At 34.0% G+C, this 13316-nt stretch overlaps 1 protein-coding gene across 2 annotated transcripts; it reads left to right on the top strand.

The window, feature by feature from the left end:
- Positions 1-1592: 1592 nt before the first annotated feature.
- LOC112042982 (modifier of mdg4) lies at positions 1593-13294 on the top strand. 2 transcript variants are annotated; one of them, XM_024078215.2, is made up of 4 exons: positions 1593-2004; positions 2966-3111; positions 4261-4843; positions 10960-13294. In XM_024078215.2, the coding sequence occupies exons 1-4, from the start codon at positions 1800-1802 to the stop codon at positions 11265-11267; spliced, it is 1242 nt and encodes a 413-aa protein (XP_023933983.2). In that variant the 5' UTR covers positions 1593-1799; the 3' UTR covers positions 11268-13294. The 2 variants fall into 2 exon arrangements, with proteins under 2 accessions (XP_023933983.2, XP_023933982.2); XM_024078214.2 differs by lacking the exon at positions 10960-13294 and adding an exon at positions 6912-8418 and having other exon boundaries at positions 1594-2004.
- The last annotated feature ends 22 nt before the right edge of the window (positions 13295-13316 follow it).

Genomic DNA, 13316 nt, shown 5'->3' with positions numbered 1-13316 from the left:
AAACTTAATTTAGCTAGACTGGTTTGCGGTCACTGGTGAAAAGTTTCAGCGAGCTCTATACTAATGGAAAGCGAACAAAATCACTAGAAACTGAGTTAGAATTTAGGTATTTCTCATAGTCGAAGAGCCCACGTAGCATACCATTACTACGTAGTCGTCATCAACCCATATTCGGCTCACTGCTGAGCTCGAGTCTCCTCTCAGAATGAGAGGGGTTAGGCCAATAGTCCACCACACTGGCCCAATGCGGATTGGCAGACTTCACACACGCAGAGAATTACTTTATTACTTAATTAGGTTTCCTCACGATGTTTTCCTTCACCGATTGAGACACGTGATATTTAAATTCTTAAAATGCACACAACTGAAAAGTTGGAGGTGCATGCCCCGGACCGGATTCGAACCCACACCCTCCGGAATCGGAGACAGAGGTCATATCCACTGGGCTATCACGGCTCTTCAACCAACACTCAATAATTATTCTTCCAATTCTTGTTAAGATTTAATTACATAAGTATCTCATCATCATTAACAAGCCATATTCGGCTCACAGTAGAGCACCTGTCTCCTCTCAGAATGCGAGGGATTAGGCTAATAGTCCACCAATGTGGATTAGCAGACTTCACACACAGATAATTGTAAAAATTCTCAGTTTTCCTCGCAATGTTTTTCCTTGACCGTTATATTTAATTTCATAAATTGCATTATAATCTCTAAATCGTGTAAAGGGTCAATGAGCACGATTCGAATCGAAGGCAGAGGTCCACTGGTCTATCACGGCTCTTAATATTATCTACTTGAACAAAAATAACATAAACATTAAACATAGTATTATTGTCATGGTCTCTTGGACCATAAGTCGTGCAACTCGAGCAATTTGTGCAATTTTACTGTCAGCTGCAGAGGCACCGAAAGTCGGAAACTAGTGTAACCATTAGTGTGGTATTTTCTACTAACCTAAACTTATCATGAAAAATCAGTCAACTGTCTGTTTGTGGTCACGAAAATCGCATTCGATTGTTTGCTATTTCGCTAGTCTATCCGGATAGAAAACTTTTAAAGCAAGGGTTGTGCCATAGCGAGACTTATTCTATATCGATTGTTTGTACAAAATCGATAAAAGAGTGGTTAAACCGCCTTATTACAAATGAAATGAAACGTCGAGAATAGTAAGGTTAATGATAAATAAATAACTAATAGCGCCAAGTTAAGCGTAGCTTATGTTATGGGTTTAAGAAAACTGATGACTATATGTATATAATATAAATGTTAAACATGAGAGGTGCGAACGGGTGCGAAGGGCTTTTCACTTTTAAGTAAGCGCGCCATAATGTAGAATTTTTTACTCCAATGGAGTCACCACGCTGAGTTGCCACATTGAATTTTTGAAATTATTTACGCACTTGCTATAAAAACATAATTAATGAAATACATACAAATGATTAACTTATCTTCGTAATCAAGAAGCAATATTCTTATTTTATAAAGTATCTTCTTTGCGGGATTTTAGCAAAAGAACTCAAAAGACTAGAACTCAGCGCTAAATGTACTCTTTGTAAATTTTTAAGCTGTGCTATGGGACGGCGTAGCGACGCGCCGCTTGCTAAATACCTACCTATCAATGTCAAAATAAATCGCTTTCATTAAAAATTATTATTCGCAAAAACATTGCCGTTTTATCAGAGTTCCGTGTTAAAGCTTTATATTTAATGTAGTTATTCTCTCAAATGAAATATTACCATCATAACAATGCAAAAGAACAAATAAGAACACCGAATGCCTCAAAAAAGTGACTAGAAATGGACCAACAATTCTCATTGTCTTGGAACAATTTCCACGGGAATCTTAGCAAAGGTTTCGCTAATTTGCTAGGAAATGGTGAATTCGTAGATGTAACCATCGCAGTGGACGGTCATTTATTACAAGCGCATAAAGTTATACTTTCAATATGTTCGCCGTATTTCAAAAAGATGTTCCAATTAAATCCCTGTCAGCATCCAATTGGTATGTAATTATGAATGATTATTGAACTAACTTGTGTAACGTCGAATTAATTGAAGCCTGAACATTCAATTATGTGTTACAGTAACATTCAATATACATGACTCAACATACAATAATCAAATTGGTTTTTTATACATTCACTACTATTTTAATATATTACTATTAATGAGTTAGTATAGTTTAAGTTTCAAACTTGCGAATAAGTGTATCTTTGTTGATAACAAGGTACAACAAACATTCAAAGCAAAGATTTTATAAAGGAGGCTAGCCCGTTAAAAATGAGGCAAACAAAAGGAGCTACTAGACCACATTTCATTGAGTTTCATAGTAAACAACGAAAGTTATTTAAACAAATAATACCAAAATATATGTATACAATGTTGAGATGTGTGTTTAGGAACTTTAAAAACTGTATATACAGAAATATATAATGGAATTAAACACAAAATTGTGCATGTGTGCTCAGTAGAGTAGCTAAATTCTTCGATTCCCTTTTTGTGATGATTCTGTAGACATATAGCATATCTATAGAATAAAATGTTCTTGATTCTGAGTGAACTTTTTGATGCCTCCGTGGCGCAGTGGTATGCACAGTGAATTTACAAAACGAAGGTCCTGGGTTCGATCCCCAGCTGGGCAGATTGAGATTTTCTTAATTGGTCCAGTTCTGGCTGGCGGGAGGCTTCAGCTGTGGCTAGTTACCACCCTACGGACAAAAGACGTACTGCCTTTTTTAGCATTCCGGTATGATGTCGTGTAGAAACCGAAAGGTGTGGTTTTTCATCCTCCTCTTAACAAGTTAGCCCGCTTCCATCTTAAACTGCATCATCACTTACCATCACGTGAAATTGTAGTCAAGGGCTAACTTGTCAAGAATAAAAAAAAAGAACTCAAGGTTTGGTGTAAACTTTAAGCGTTATAGACTTTACATGCAATATATATGATTTTTATTTATTTTTAGTTGTATTAAGAGATGTGACCCACAAGGCCATGAGAGATCTGTTACAATTCATGTACCATGGAGAAGTGAGTGTCAAAAGAGAAGATCTAACAAGCTTTATAGGCACAGCTGAAGTGTTACAAATAAAAGGATTAACTAATAAGGAGGTATATGTCTTTTGGTAATAATTATTAATGTCAGTCTTAATAATATGAACAAATAGTAGACAGGCCTATACTCGTTTTTTTAATGAAACCAGAAGTGATAGCTTCAGTTGGTCAAATAGGGTGAGGTTGTCTTCAATTAATAGGGATGATGACAGTTTTTTAAATTGTATATAAATTAAGAGTATACTAATAGTAAAGCAATTTTGTAAAAGGAACAGGGTATCTGCGATCATTACTTTCGGAGCTACAGGGATTTAAAGAGTCAGATTTGCGGCGCTGCCGCGGATCCCTGAAAAACGCCCCATACAAAATGGCTCAAAAAAATGACGTCATAGGCAATGTAATGATCGTTAGATTTGTATGCGCGTTCAAACAAAATTACTAATATCTTTGTTATTTGTGCGTTTATCTTTATAGTTCATATATTAAAAAATGTCACATTTAATGTAAGGAAGCTAAAACTGTATGAATTTTCATCTAATTATGATAAAAATTTTTTAGTAGTTTTTGAAATTTTATAATCTCATTTATTTTGCAAATATCCAGACAATCTTTGCTTTTTATGTATAAATTAGTTAACATTGACCCTATTTACCCGAATGTATCATAAAAATCAATATATTCAAACCTAGTCATCATCCCCATTCTCCCCCTTGTCTTCATAAAACATGTCTCATGTAAATCATGGTTTCCCTAATGATCATTATAAATATCGACAATTTCACTCATTATGGTTCATTATGGTAACCTCTTTTCCCTTGCTTAGTCAGGAACTTGATGACAATGTCACGATTCTTGAACACAGTTAGTGACTTTTTCGGTTATCAGATTCTAAGTAATTTATTCCATACATTAACTACTCTATAACTGAGGAAATGTTTGAAGATTGATTATTATAGGTTAGGACTGCTAATAAAAAGTCTGTAATTAATATAATATTAAAAAAATATGACTATCCCACTCCTACCCCTCTATTCGACAGAGATCTCCCCTCTTAATTTATTTTTACATCTGGGACAAAATATAGGTTTCCTAAAATTTAGTTGCAAGGATGAAGAGTCATTAAAGTCAGGTTAAAGTTGTTGCCTTTAAATATAATTTTATTTATATTTGTCTAAAATACATACTTAAACCATTTTTTTATTACAGACTGAAGAAGAAGTGTTTGAGACAGACAAAGATACTCCGAAACAAACTCAAAACGACAGTCCTGATGGTGAATCAAGCACATCTGATGCATATGACTCAGCACCAAATGAAATACCAGAAAATAATGAAATAGATTTAAAAAAACAAAGACAGTTCATAGAAAGATTACAAAGGCTAAGTAGTTTAAAACGAAAATCAGATGAATTTCTACAAAAGAATTACTATTCAGATATTGCTAATGCCGAGAAGAGGCCTAAAGTCACAGAGAAAATGGCATACAATAAATCAAATCAGTTATTACAGTCCACTAAGATTGAGAGTATAAGAAATTTATATGAAGAAAATGCTGTTGAAATTACAACATCTCTAAATCCAAGTATGCAAAAGCTTTGTACAGAAAAACAAGTATCTGACGACAAGAATAATTTATCAGATAATACATTAGAATTAAAAACAGAATGTGATGATAGTGATATTATAGTGACCGATCCAGCCGTTTGTACAACTCCTAAAAGTTACGACAACTCTAGAGAAGGAAAGCCCAGTATATTAGTACCAGTTGACTACCAATCACCACAAGAAAGTAAGTAACTATTACATTTCTGTTTCTAAATATTATCTATATAGTGTCATAGCATGCAAACTTTTATGACGTTTTGGAAAATTGTCATATTGGTCATATCAGATACCATAGCGGGGCAACAAAATCGGTCGAGTGGTTCTACATTTATCCCAGTTATTGTAACAAATAAATTCTATAAATGGCGGATCATTTTGTTAATGGGGATTTTGCTGTGAAATTGAAACTTATTTCAGAATTATTTAAACCCATAAACCCTAGTGGTGGGGTAGGAGTAGGGTAGTGTAGTATAGGGTAGGGATAGGGAAGAAGTGCACATTAGTCAAAGCGAAGCTTGACCGGATCCGCTAGTATGATATTACCACTTTATGCAACAAAATTAGGTAAACACTATTTTGAAATACAACAAGGATTTGAAAAAAATCTTTATTTGTAGTGAGTTCAATGACCAAAACTCATGATTAATTAAGGTCATGAATACATTGAACTCATTATTTTCTACACATATGCAATAACATTCTAATTGATAGTAATATGGTATTATAAATCTAAGTAACTGTTTTGCGCTCTTAGAGCAGCGGCGAAGAGTTCTTACAAGCCAATTCCCACAGGGTTACCTTTAAATATCCATGCAAATTCACTGTTATACTCTATCTAGATTTATGAGAAACCAGAATTTGTATCACACTCTATGAATTTCCATTTGTTTGGGACAGATTACCTTCACCTAAATACCATCCTTCGCCACTGCACTAGAGTTTATGATAATTAACTATTCTTGTTTGTCATCTTCCAATTTAATGCTAACTTCTGTCTGAATTTCTGTGCAGGCTACTTTTTAAGAACCATAATAAAAAAACCTGTTGACAACTGCATGTATTTAAGCCTACCGGACTATTGTCATACCTACTTCTATAGTCTGGCAAATTCGTTGATGACACTCCCATGATATGCGGGCGACGGGGATTGCGCAGGTGTGAAATCGTGCGTGCGGAGAAGTGAGTTGCATCAGTCGTGGGTCTTTAATTCATCGCTAAACGCCCCGCTGCCCGCGCGGACCATCGGGAGTGTTACGAACGAAGTTGCCAAGCTATAACATGGTCTTTCGGACTGATTCGGACGGACAGACGGAAATATTAGTCTTATTTAGAAGTTTTGGCAATATTATATTCTTCTTTGAAAACTTAACAAGAAATAATAAATATTTTGTTCATAAAACCTCAATTTTAACTTAAAACTCAATTTCAACTTAAAACTGCTTGCTTGCTTAAAATTGGGCTTTTTTAAGCTACATGACCACAACTAGTTTCTTTATTTGGATAAGTTACACATGAAGAGTTGCTCTAAAAGAAAATAGCTGCATAAGCTCAGGATGGAGTTAAGCTGTTTGTTTAAGTGTGGGATGTGCTGTGATTCATGGTTATAGATACAATGATAATTGCTGCTGTAGATCATTCAAAAGTCTCATACTAAATACAGCATAATTATGACGACACAACTATGTAGAATTAATTTGTATGGACGTTTAAACAATATTACAAAATAGCCTTCTTATTTTCTGATTATGTTTATACTTCTTATAAAAATCAATGGAAGCTTCCTTAGTATATTTTATGTGATTATGTTAATTAAGTTACAAATTTATTGATTGTTTATGAAATTTTAGAAAATTAAATATTTAAGATGATAGAATATTTTCAAACATCCCAAAAATCCCATAAAATCAATAAGTATATTCAATTCAATTACTGTCGAAAGCCCACAATTTCTACCGTTTTGCTTACACCAGGCGATAAGGTTATTGCCTAACAAGAAACTAACACTCGCACTTGTAAAACTCTTCTTGTGTAACTCAGCCTTAATATTTTTCTTCTGGTTTGCATGTAGAAATAGAGATTGTGTTGAAAATGCAATCATTTGTTAATTTTTCTAGCATAATGTTGTTTTCTTTTGCAAACTCTTCATGCTATGAAAACACGATGGCATTTTCAACATTGTCGGCCGATTTCTTTAAAATTAAATACCAATTTCCGTAAACATCATGTATTGAAAATGCCCATCGTGATTTCAGATTGCACCGGTCTGAGCGCATTATTTATGGACCTTAAAAACTTAGTGAACGGCAAAGTTACAAACACCATAAAGGGTATTGAGGAATATCCAAAAAATGCCATGGACCACCGTCTTGTGACGATTCCACAGAAGGAAGATGGGAAAAAGAAGTATCCTCAAAGATCCTGTAGACTCTGCTGGAGAATTGGTCGTCGCAGAGACACCAGATTTATGTGTAGTTCTTGTGAACTACCATTTTGCAAGTCGCCATGTTTTGAAATACATTTTAATGATATGTTTAAAGTATCACAACTGCAAGGAGATTATTATGCTAATTAGTTGATAGGTTTGCTATTGCTTTCGCCCCTTAAAGGGTCTTAGTTTTAAGGAAAAATATATTTTTATAATCACAAGTGATAAAACATAAAAACAATACAAATGAATCATAGATTCGAAAAGTAACATTGGGACCAAAACTATAATTTTTTAAAAGTTTTATAAATAGATGGTTTCATTCATTTCATGGAAGTTTTTAGCTGTCTTTTAAATGCAGTGCCATGACAAAACATTCACACACACATTGTATCTAGAAACATCTATTTTTGAGAAATTTGAGATTTTAGTTTTGAACCAAAACAGGGTCTGTAGCTATGTGTCACGTCGATTCTGTTTCTACAGAATAACGGTAACACTTTGAAATATATAAAAAATGTATGGGAATTATGTTGATAGCAAAATGTCATTCCCATGCATTTTTAGTTATCGAAGCATTAGCGTTAGTAGGCCCAGAACTCTATTATTTACGAGATTATCTTGAATTCATTTCTCAGTATTTTTAAGCCTTGAAAAAAGGTTTACATGACATGGAGTAACCCTGTGTGAGGAACTTATGGGTGTTACAAAAACACTAAACCGAAGATAAAGAAAAAGTCATGACATAGTAGATATGAGACAGTTGTAAATTAATAATCTTCATGTCCTTTCTACTTGCAGTCTTGCAGAAGTAAAAAACAATGTGAGAAAAAGTTAAAAAAAAATTGATTGAAGTCTTTGAGAATAACAGAGGCTGTATGAAAATGTCTGAAACTATCTATATATTTATTGATTATAAAAAAGTACATACAATTTATTAAACTCGAAGTTACAGTTAATGTGTTGAAAATCAATATTTTAGCATTTTTACCAGTGGTTATACTAGCTTGTAATGTTAGTAGCCAGTGATAGATATTTTACAGTCTACTCCAGTGCCAATACACCTTACTTCTTAGTTTCTATAAGGCTTGGATCACATTTATCAAAATTTAATTTATACAAAATGACAATAAACACATCGTTATATATGCTTTACTTTTTGTATCATGTATTATGTGTTCAAAATTACAATTTTGTTGAAAAATTAATACACAACTACAACCATTAAGTTAAAGTACTATACCTACTTAATGTGTACTGTTTACCGACAAACAAATTAAAAATGAGGGTGTAAATCGCTAGTCATTTCACACTTAATAATAATTATGCTCTACTGGGACCAAACGATTACCATTGACGGGTACATTGTTGCCAATAGACCTGATATAGTGCTAGTTGATCGGTCGGTGCGTCGTGCAATAATTGTTGATGTCACTGTTCCACATGACGATAATCTGGTTAAAACTCAAAAGGAAAAAGTATCAAAATACTTGGACCTTGCTCACGAGATTACCGCCATGTGGAATGTTGTGTCAACTATTATTGTTCCAATGGTTGTTTCAGTCAATGGTCTTATAGCGAAAAGCTTCGACCAAAACCATAAGAAGCTTTCGCTTAACTGTTGGATCAAGAGTCGGATACAGAAGGCAGTGATATATGATTTAAAATAAACAAGTTATGAAATAACATGTGTTTCCTACCTTCATTTCTAATTTGTTTGTTGGTAAACAGTACACATCAAATAGGGCTGTAGAATAGTGTATCTGTATTCTCGAGCATGCTGAGACATTAACGATGCTTAAAGATGATGCATCCAATATGCCGATAAATGTGATTCAGTAAACCTAACATGCGACCAACGATTTATCTCGTGAAGAGAAATGAACAAACAACCAATAGAGACGAATGAGATGGGACTGGGGGAACTCTGCCGCCATTAGTCGTCATTTTGTCTATTTCTCTTCACGACAATAATATGTCGGTGGTCGCATGCTAGGCCTGCAGGCCTAACTCTGTGAATATTTTGTGCCATCAATCCTATGCCATATTATTCAAAAGACTTGATTGCTCATGTTCTAGTCTATTTATTGTATTTAATAAGGGATTATTACGTAAGGTACTCAAATATAAGGTTGTGTTGTCCATTGTATTTATTGCAATACTATTTTTTATAATATTAAAATACAAAATGCAGGTTCATTGATGTAAAATAATTTTAAATAAAAGAAAATGGATGTAATGCTCATAATTTTATAAGTCGTACCTAAATTCTGAATTCTGAATTGAATGTCAATTATAAATGAATTTATCCCAAGTTGAGTTTGGGGTTTGAAATGAATTTTGGGTCTTGAAATACAAGTGCATTAATACCTTATATAATATTTTATTTAATTATATTTTAACTAATCGAATATCAAGTATGAAGATATTATTATATGCTGTAAAAAAATGTGAAATCCTATTTTGTAGAACAAAATTATCTAAGTACATAATATATAAAACACAACCTTTCGTCTTACCTATGACTTATTGTATTTAGTGATCTCTATTTTGTATTGGTGATTTTAAAAATTGAAATTATATTTACATTCCTAAACGTGATAAAACATTCGATTTTTAGATATTTTAGTTGATAAGGTCCTTAAAGCATGATTGATAATGATAATGTATGTTTTTTAAATGAAAAAATATTTTTGTATTGCGTGTGCGAATTTTTAACCCACTACACTTGAGTGTTTTTTTATCCATATTAAATCATGTATACAAATATTACTTGTTATTTATTTTATACTAGCTTTGTCTGTGGCTTCGCACGGTTTTTTCAAATGTAATTCATCCTGTGACCTTTTCTTTAATCCTGTCAAATAATTTATTCATTAGTTCCCATAGGGTTGTGTTGCCAGTTTGCCAGGTGTGGCAACACAACCGTATGGAAAGAGTGGTCCTCTCACCACTATAGTTATCAGCGGCGTGCACTTCATACATGCATAAAAGTACTGCATACTCTAAGAGATTTTTCTTAATGCTTATTAAATGCCAATTTTCCGAGTATGCCTGATTTTCCTTACTAGTGCATACCCTGATCGACAACCTTATTCACGCCACTGATGGTATACATCTTATCCCTATACCGCGAGGGAGAGGACTATGCTATGTGGTTTGTCTGTAAGAAGTCTCAGAGGTGCGGGTGAGAGCGACTGTTCTTCATTCATTCATAATAGGCACGCGTATTGCGTCCCGCACCTCTCTGCCCCTCTGTCGTCATATCCCTCACCTCTCAAGCCGGATTTATATTTGTCGTGACGCATCAGAACAGAATCGTCGTCATACATTTTGTATGCGGCACATCAGACTAATAAGAAACTTGTTTTCCAAACCAATGGAAAGTTCCTACAAATAGTCAAAAGTCGACTTGAAGTGAACTTTTTTTTTTATCCGACTTCAAAAAAAGGAGGACGTTCTCAATTCGAGTCATGCTTTTTTTATAATACAAGAAGTCCTACAGAGGTGTGGAGAATGACGTAGTAGTGGCGAAGGCTGAAATGTTGTAATAGGTAACCCGGTCATGTGTTTTTATTATGCACGCAGGCGTTTATTGTAAAGATTGTAAAAATGTGGTAATATTATGGGTATACCTATTTCGAGCGTATTAAATAAATTATAACTATGAACATATTTGAGTATGTATGGATTTTTAAAAGGTAAGCCGCTAGGAATCGGGTTATTTAGACTCCTCGCTGCTGGTAGGTAGGCATTTTTAATTATATAATCATACCCCTCACCCCTGTAATGCGCGGAAGATGACTCGATTATGTGATTTGTTTTTCTACTATTCGTACAAAAATAACGATTTATATTTTTGTGTTCTATTCCAGATGCTCTATCGCTGGTTATGAACGGCACATGCGAGTCTCAGTTACCAGTCCGTTACAAGTATATCTACAGTAGGAAAGGGCATAAACAACTAGTCTATATGAACTTCGTGTACACCAAGCATTCTACCACGCACGGCAAAACGTCGTGGCGATGCGTACAGTACTTCTCTCTGAACAGGTGTCCAGCGACAGTTGAGACCATAGACCACATGATCTATGCTGTCAACCATAAACACAACCACGAAGATTGCTATGAGAAATTGTTGAAGAATAAAATTTTTGAAATGGACGGAGTCCAAAATAATTAGAATATGGTTATTCTATCTCAGTAAGTTTTGGATTTGAATGTATAAGGTGATAGATAGTGTTTGTGTGTGTAAACTTAGGGAGTGTTAGCACAACAGAAACTCATTGTTCAAATATTTTCAATTTGATACAGGGAGGGGACTTATCATATAGAAAACCGTTTACCAAAAAGCTTAGCATCAACTCTTGACAGATTATCTATGCGAAAATTTGAAGAGGAAGGAAGATTTTTTGCTTATTTTTAATAGTCTCTGAAACTAGTGGATCGATTTAAAATTTCAACAATGGAAAGCTACATTAGCAGAGAGTAACATAGATTTTTCCCCGTATTCCAACGGGAACGGGAAGTACGTGGATTATAACTTATCTATAAATATTTATGTTTTGCTTACTCTCTAGTTTCACACAAAAACACCGTCGGTATATCTTACTACCAAATCCAAACCTTAAAGTAGAATCTCTATATTTAATTTTGTAGCTTATTGGACTTGCAACCAGTGGCGGATTTGGAAATTTGCCGCCAATAGGCTATTAAATTTTTTCACCTACTGAACTCTAAAATTCGATAGGTATCCTAGTTTGCAATAAATACAATTAAGTACCTTAAATTTTATTAACAAAATTGCAAGCATCCTGTACAGGATGTACTGGACTAAAATATTTAAATTATGGTTACATTTTCTTTTTATCTGTAGATGAGAAAGTTTTTTGGGTCAAATTTGCCACCCCCTAAAATCTACCGTCCCAGGCTCCAGGATACTTCGCCTATTGGTAAATCCACCACTGCTTGCAACTGCAAATGAAATTGTAAAATGCGGTAATTTCCCTTATAACTATAATTTGTCCACTTTCGAAAGTCTGTTTATGGTTTAAGATCTGGCTTTAGAGGTGTATACCATCATGTTATTTTAAGTGATAAATGGTATATAATATTACAGTGACAAATTGCAAATAGGTTGCCTAGCTAAATTGCGGTCAAACACATTTTTCATAGAAAATCTAGGAAACCCAGAACTATACCAAAGGCAACTTAATACAGTAAATTTAAGCATAAAATAAGCTTCCATTTGACATATTAGACGACTAAATAACTGATGAGGGTATTTGTATAAAATTAATTAACTGTTTATATCTGGGAACCACAAAGTTGCACTGTTAAAGCAGGCAACCTTTACATTTTCAATTCTGTTGGGTATATTATTTTAACTAGTCTATCATTTTTATTAATTAAGCAAAGAGGGTAGTAGATTAAATAAATTTAATGAAAAATTTAATCATTTGATAGTCACCGGGCACAATTTTGCTAGGCAACAACCTATTCACATATTTTCTATCATTTATTTATTTATATTAAATTTAATATGGTAGGAGAATCACAATCTTTTGATGTTCATAAAATAAGACGGATTTACAAGACCAGTCCTGGGTTCGATCCCCCGGCTGGACCGATTAAGGTTTTCTTAAGTGGTCCAGCTCTGGCTGGTGGGAGACTTCGGCCGTGGTCAGTTACCACACTACCGACAAAGACGTACCGCCAAGCAATTTAGCGTTCCAGTACGATGTCGTGTAGAAACCGGAAGAGATGTGGATTTTCATCCTCCTAACAAGTTAGCCCGCTTCCATCTTAGATTGCAACATCACTTACCATCAGGTGAGATTGTAGTCAAGGGCTAACTTGTAAAGAATAAAAAACAAGATATCTAAGCTAGGTTCGTAGTCCATCAGACTATCATATTGAGAATTGAATTGGACACGCCAAATTGAAAAATGAGTTTTGCACAAAGTGCAAACACAAATAATACGATAGCAGTACTATTTGGACAGATAGATACAGTATTATTTGGACATTTTAGTTCATAGAAAGTGTAAAGTTCCTATATATTAAGTAGTACGGCAAAATGTGTAGCTACTATTACATACTATTTACTCATTGCGAAATGTGTTTCATGTAAAACTATTTTGTATAATCTATTTTATGGATCATTTAACATATTTACTACTCATTGTATATACTTAGTTAAAAATCAATCACCATTTTTTTTCCTTTTTTT

The sequence above is a fragment of the Bicyclus anynana genome, chromosome 10 (genome assembly GCF_947172395.1).
Source record: "Bicyclus anynana chromosome 10, ilBicAnyn1.1, whole genome shotgun sequence".
In the NCBI taxonomy this organism is placed as follows: domain Eukaryota; kingdom Metazoa; phylum Arthropoda; class Insecta; order Lepidoptera; family Nymphalidae; genus Bicyclus; species Bicyclus anynana.
The sequence above is the reverse complement of the archived record's forward strand: the minus strand, read 5'-3'. Positions and strand labels throughout refer to the sequence as shown.

Bases quoted from the DNA above. Each gene is read 5' to 3' on its own strand.
- LOC112042982 (XM_024078214.2), top strand. From the start codon at position 1,800: ATGGACCAACAATTCTCATTGTCTTGGAACAATTTCCACGGGAATCTT. The intron at 3,112-4,260 runs GTATATGTCTTT...TTTTTATTACAG, and splicing joins AAGGATTAACTAATAAGGAG to ACTGAAGAAGAAGTGTTTGA. The intron at 4,844-6,911 runs GTAAGTAACTAT...TCGTGATTTCAG, and splicing joins CTACCAATCACCACAAGAAA to ATTGCACCGGTCTGAGCGCA.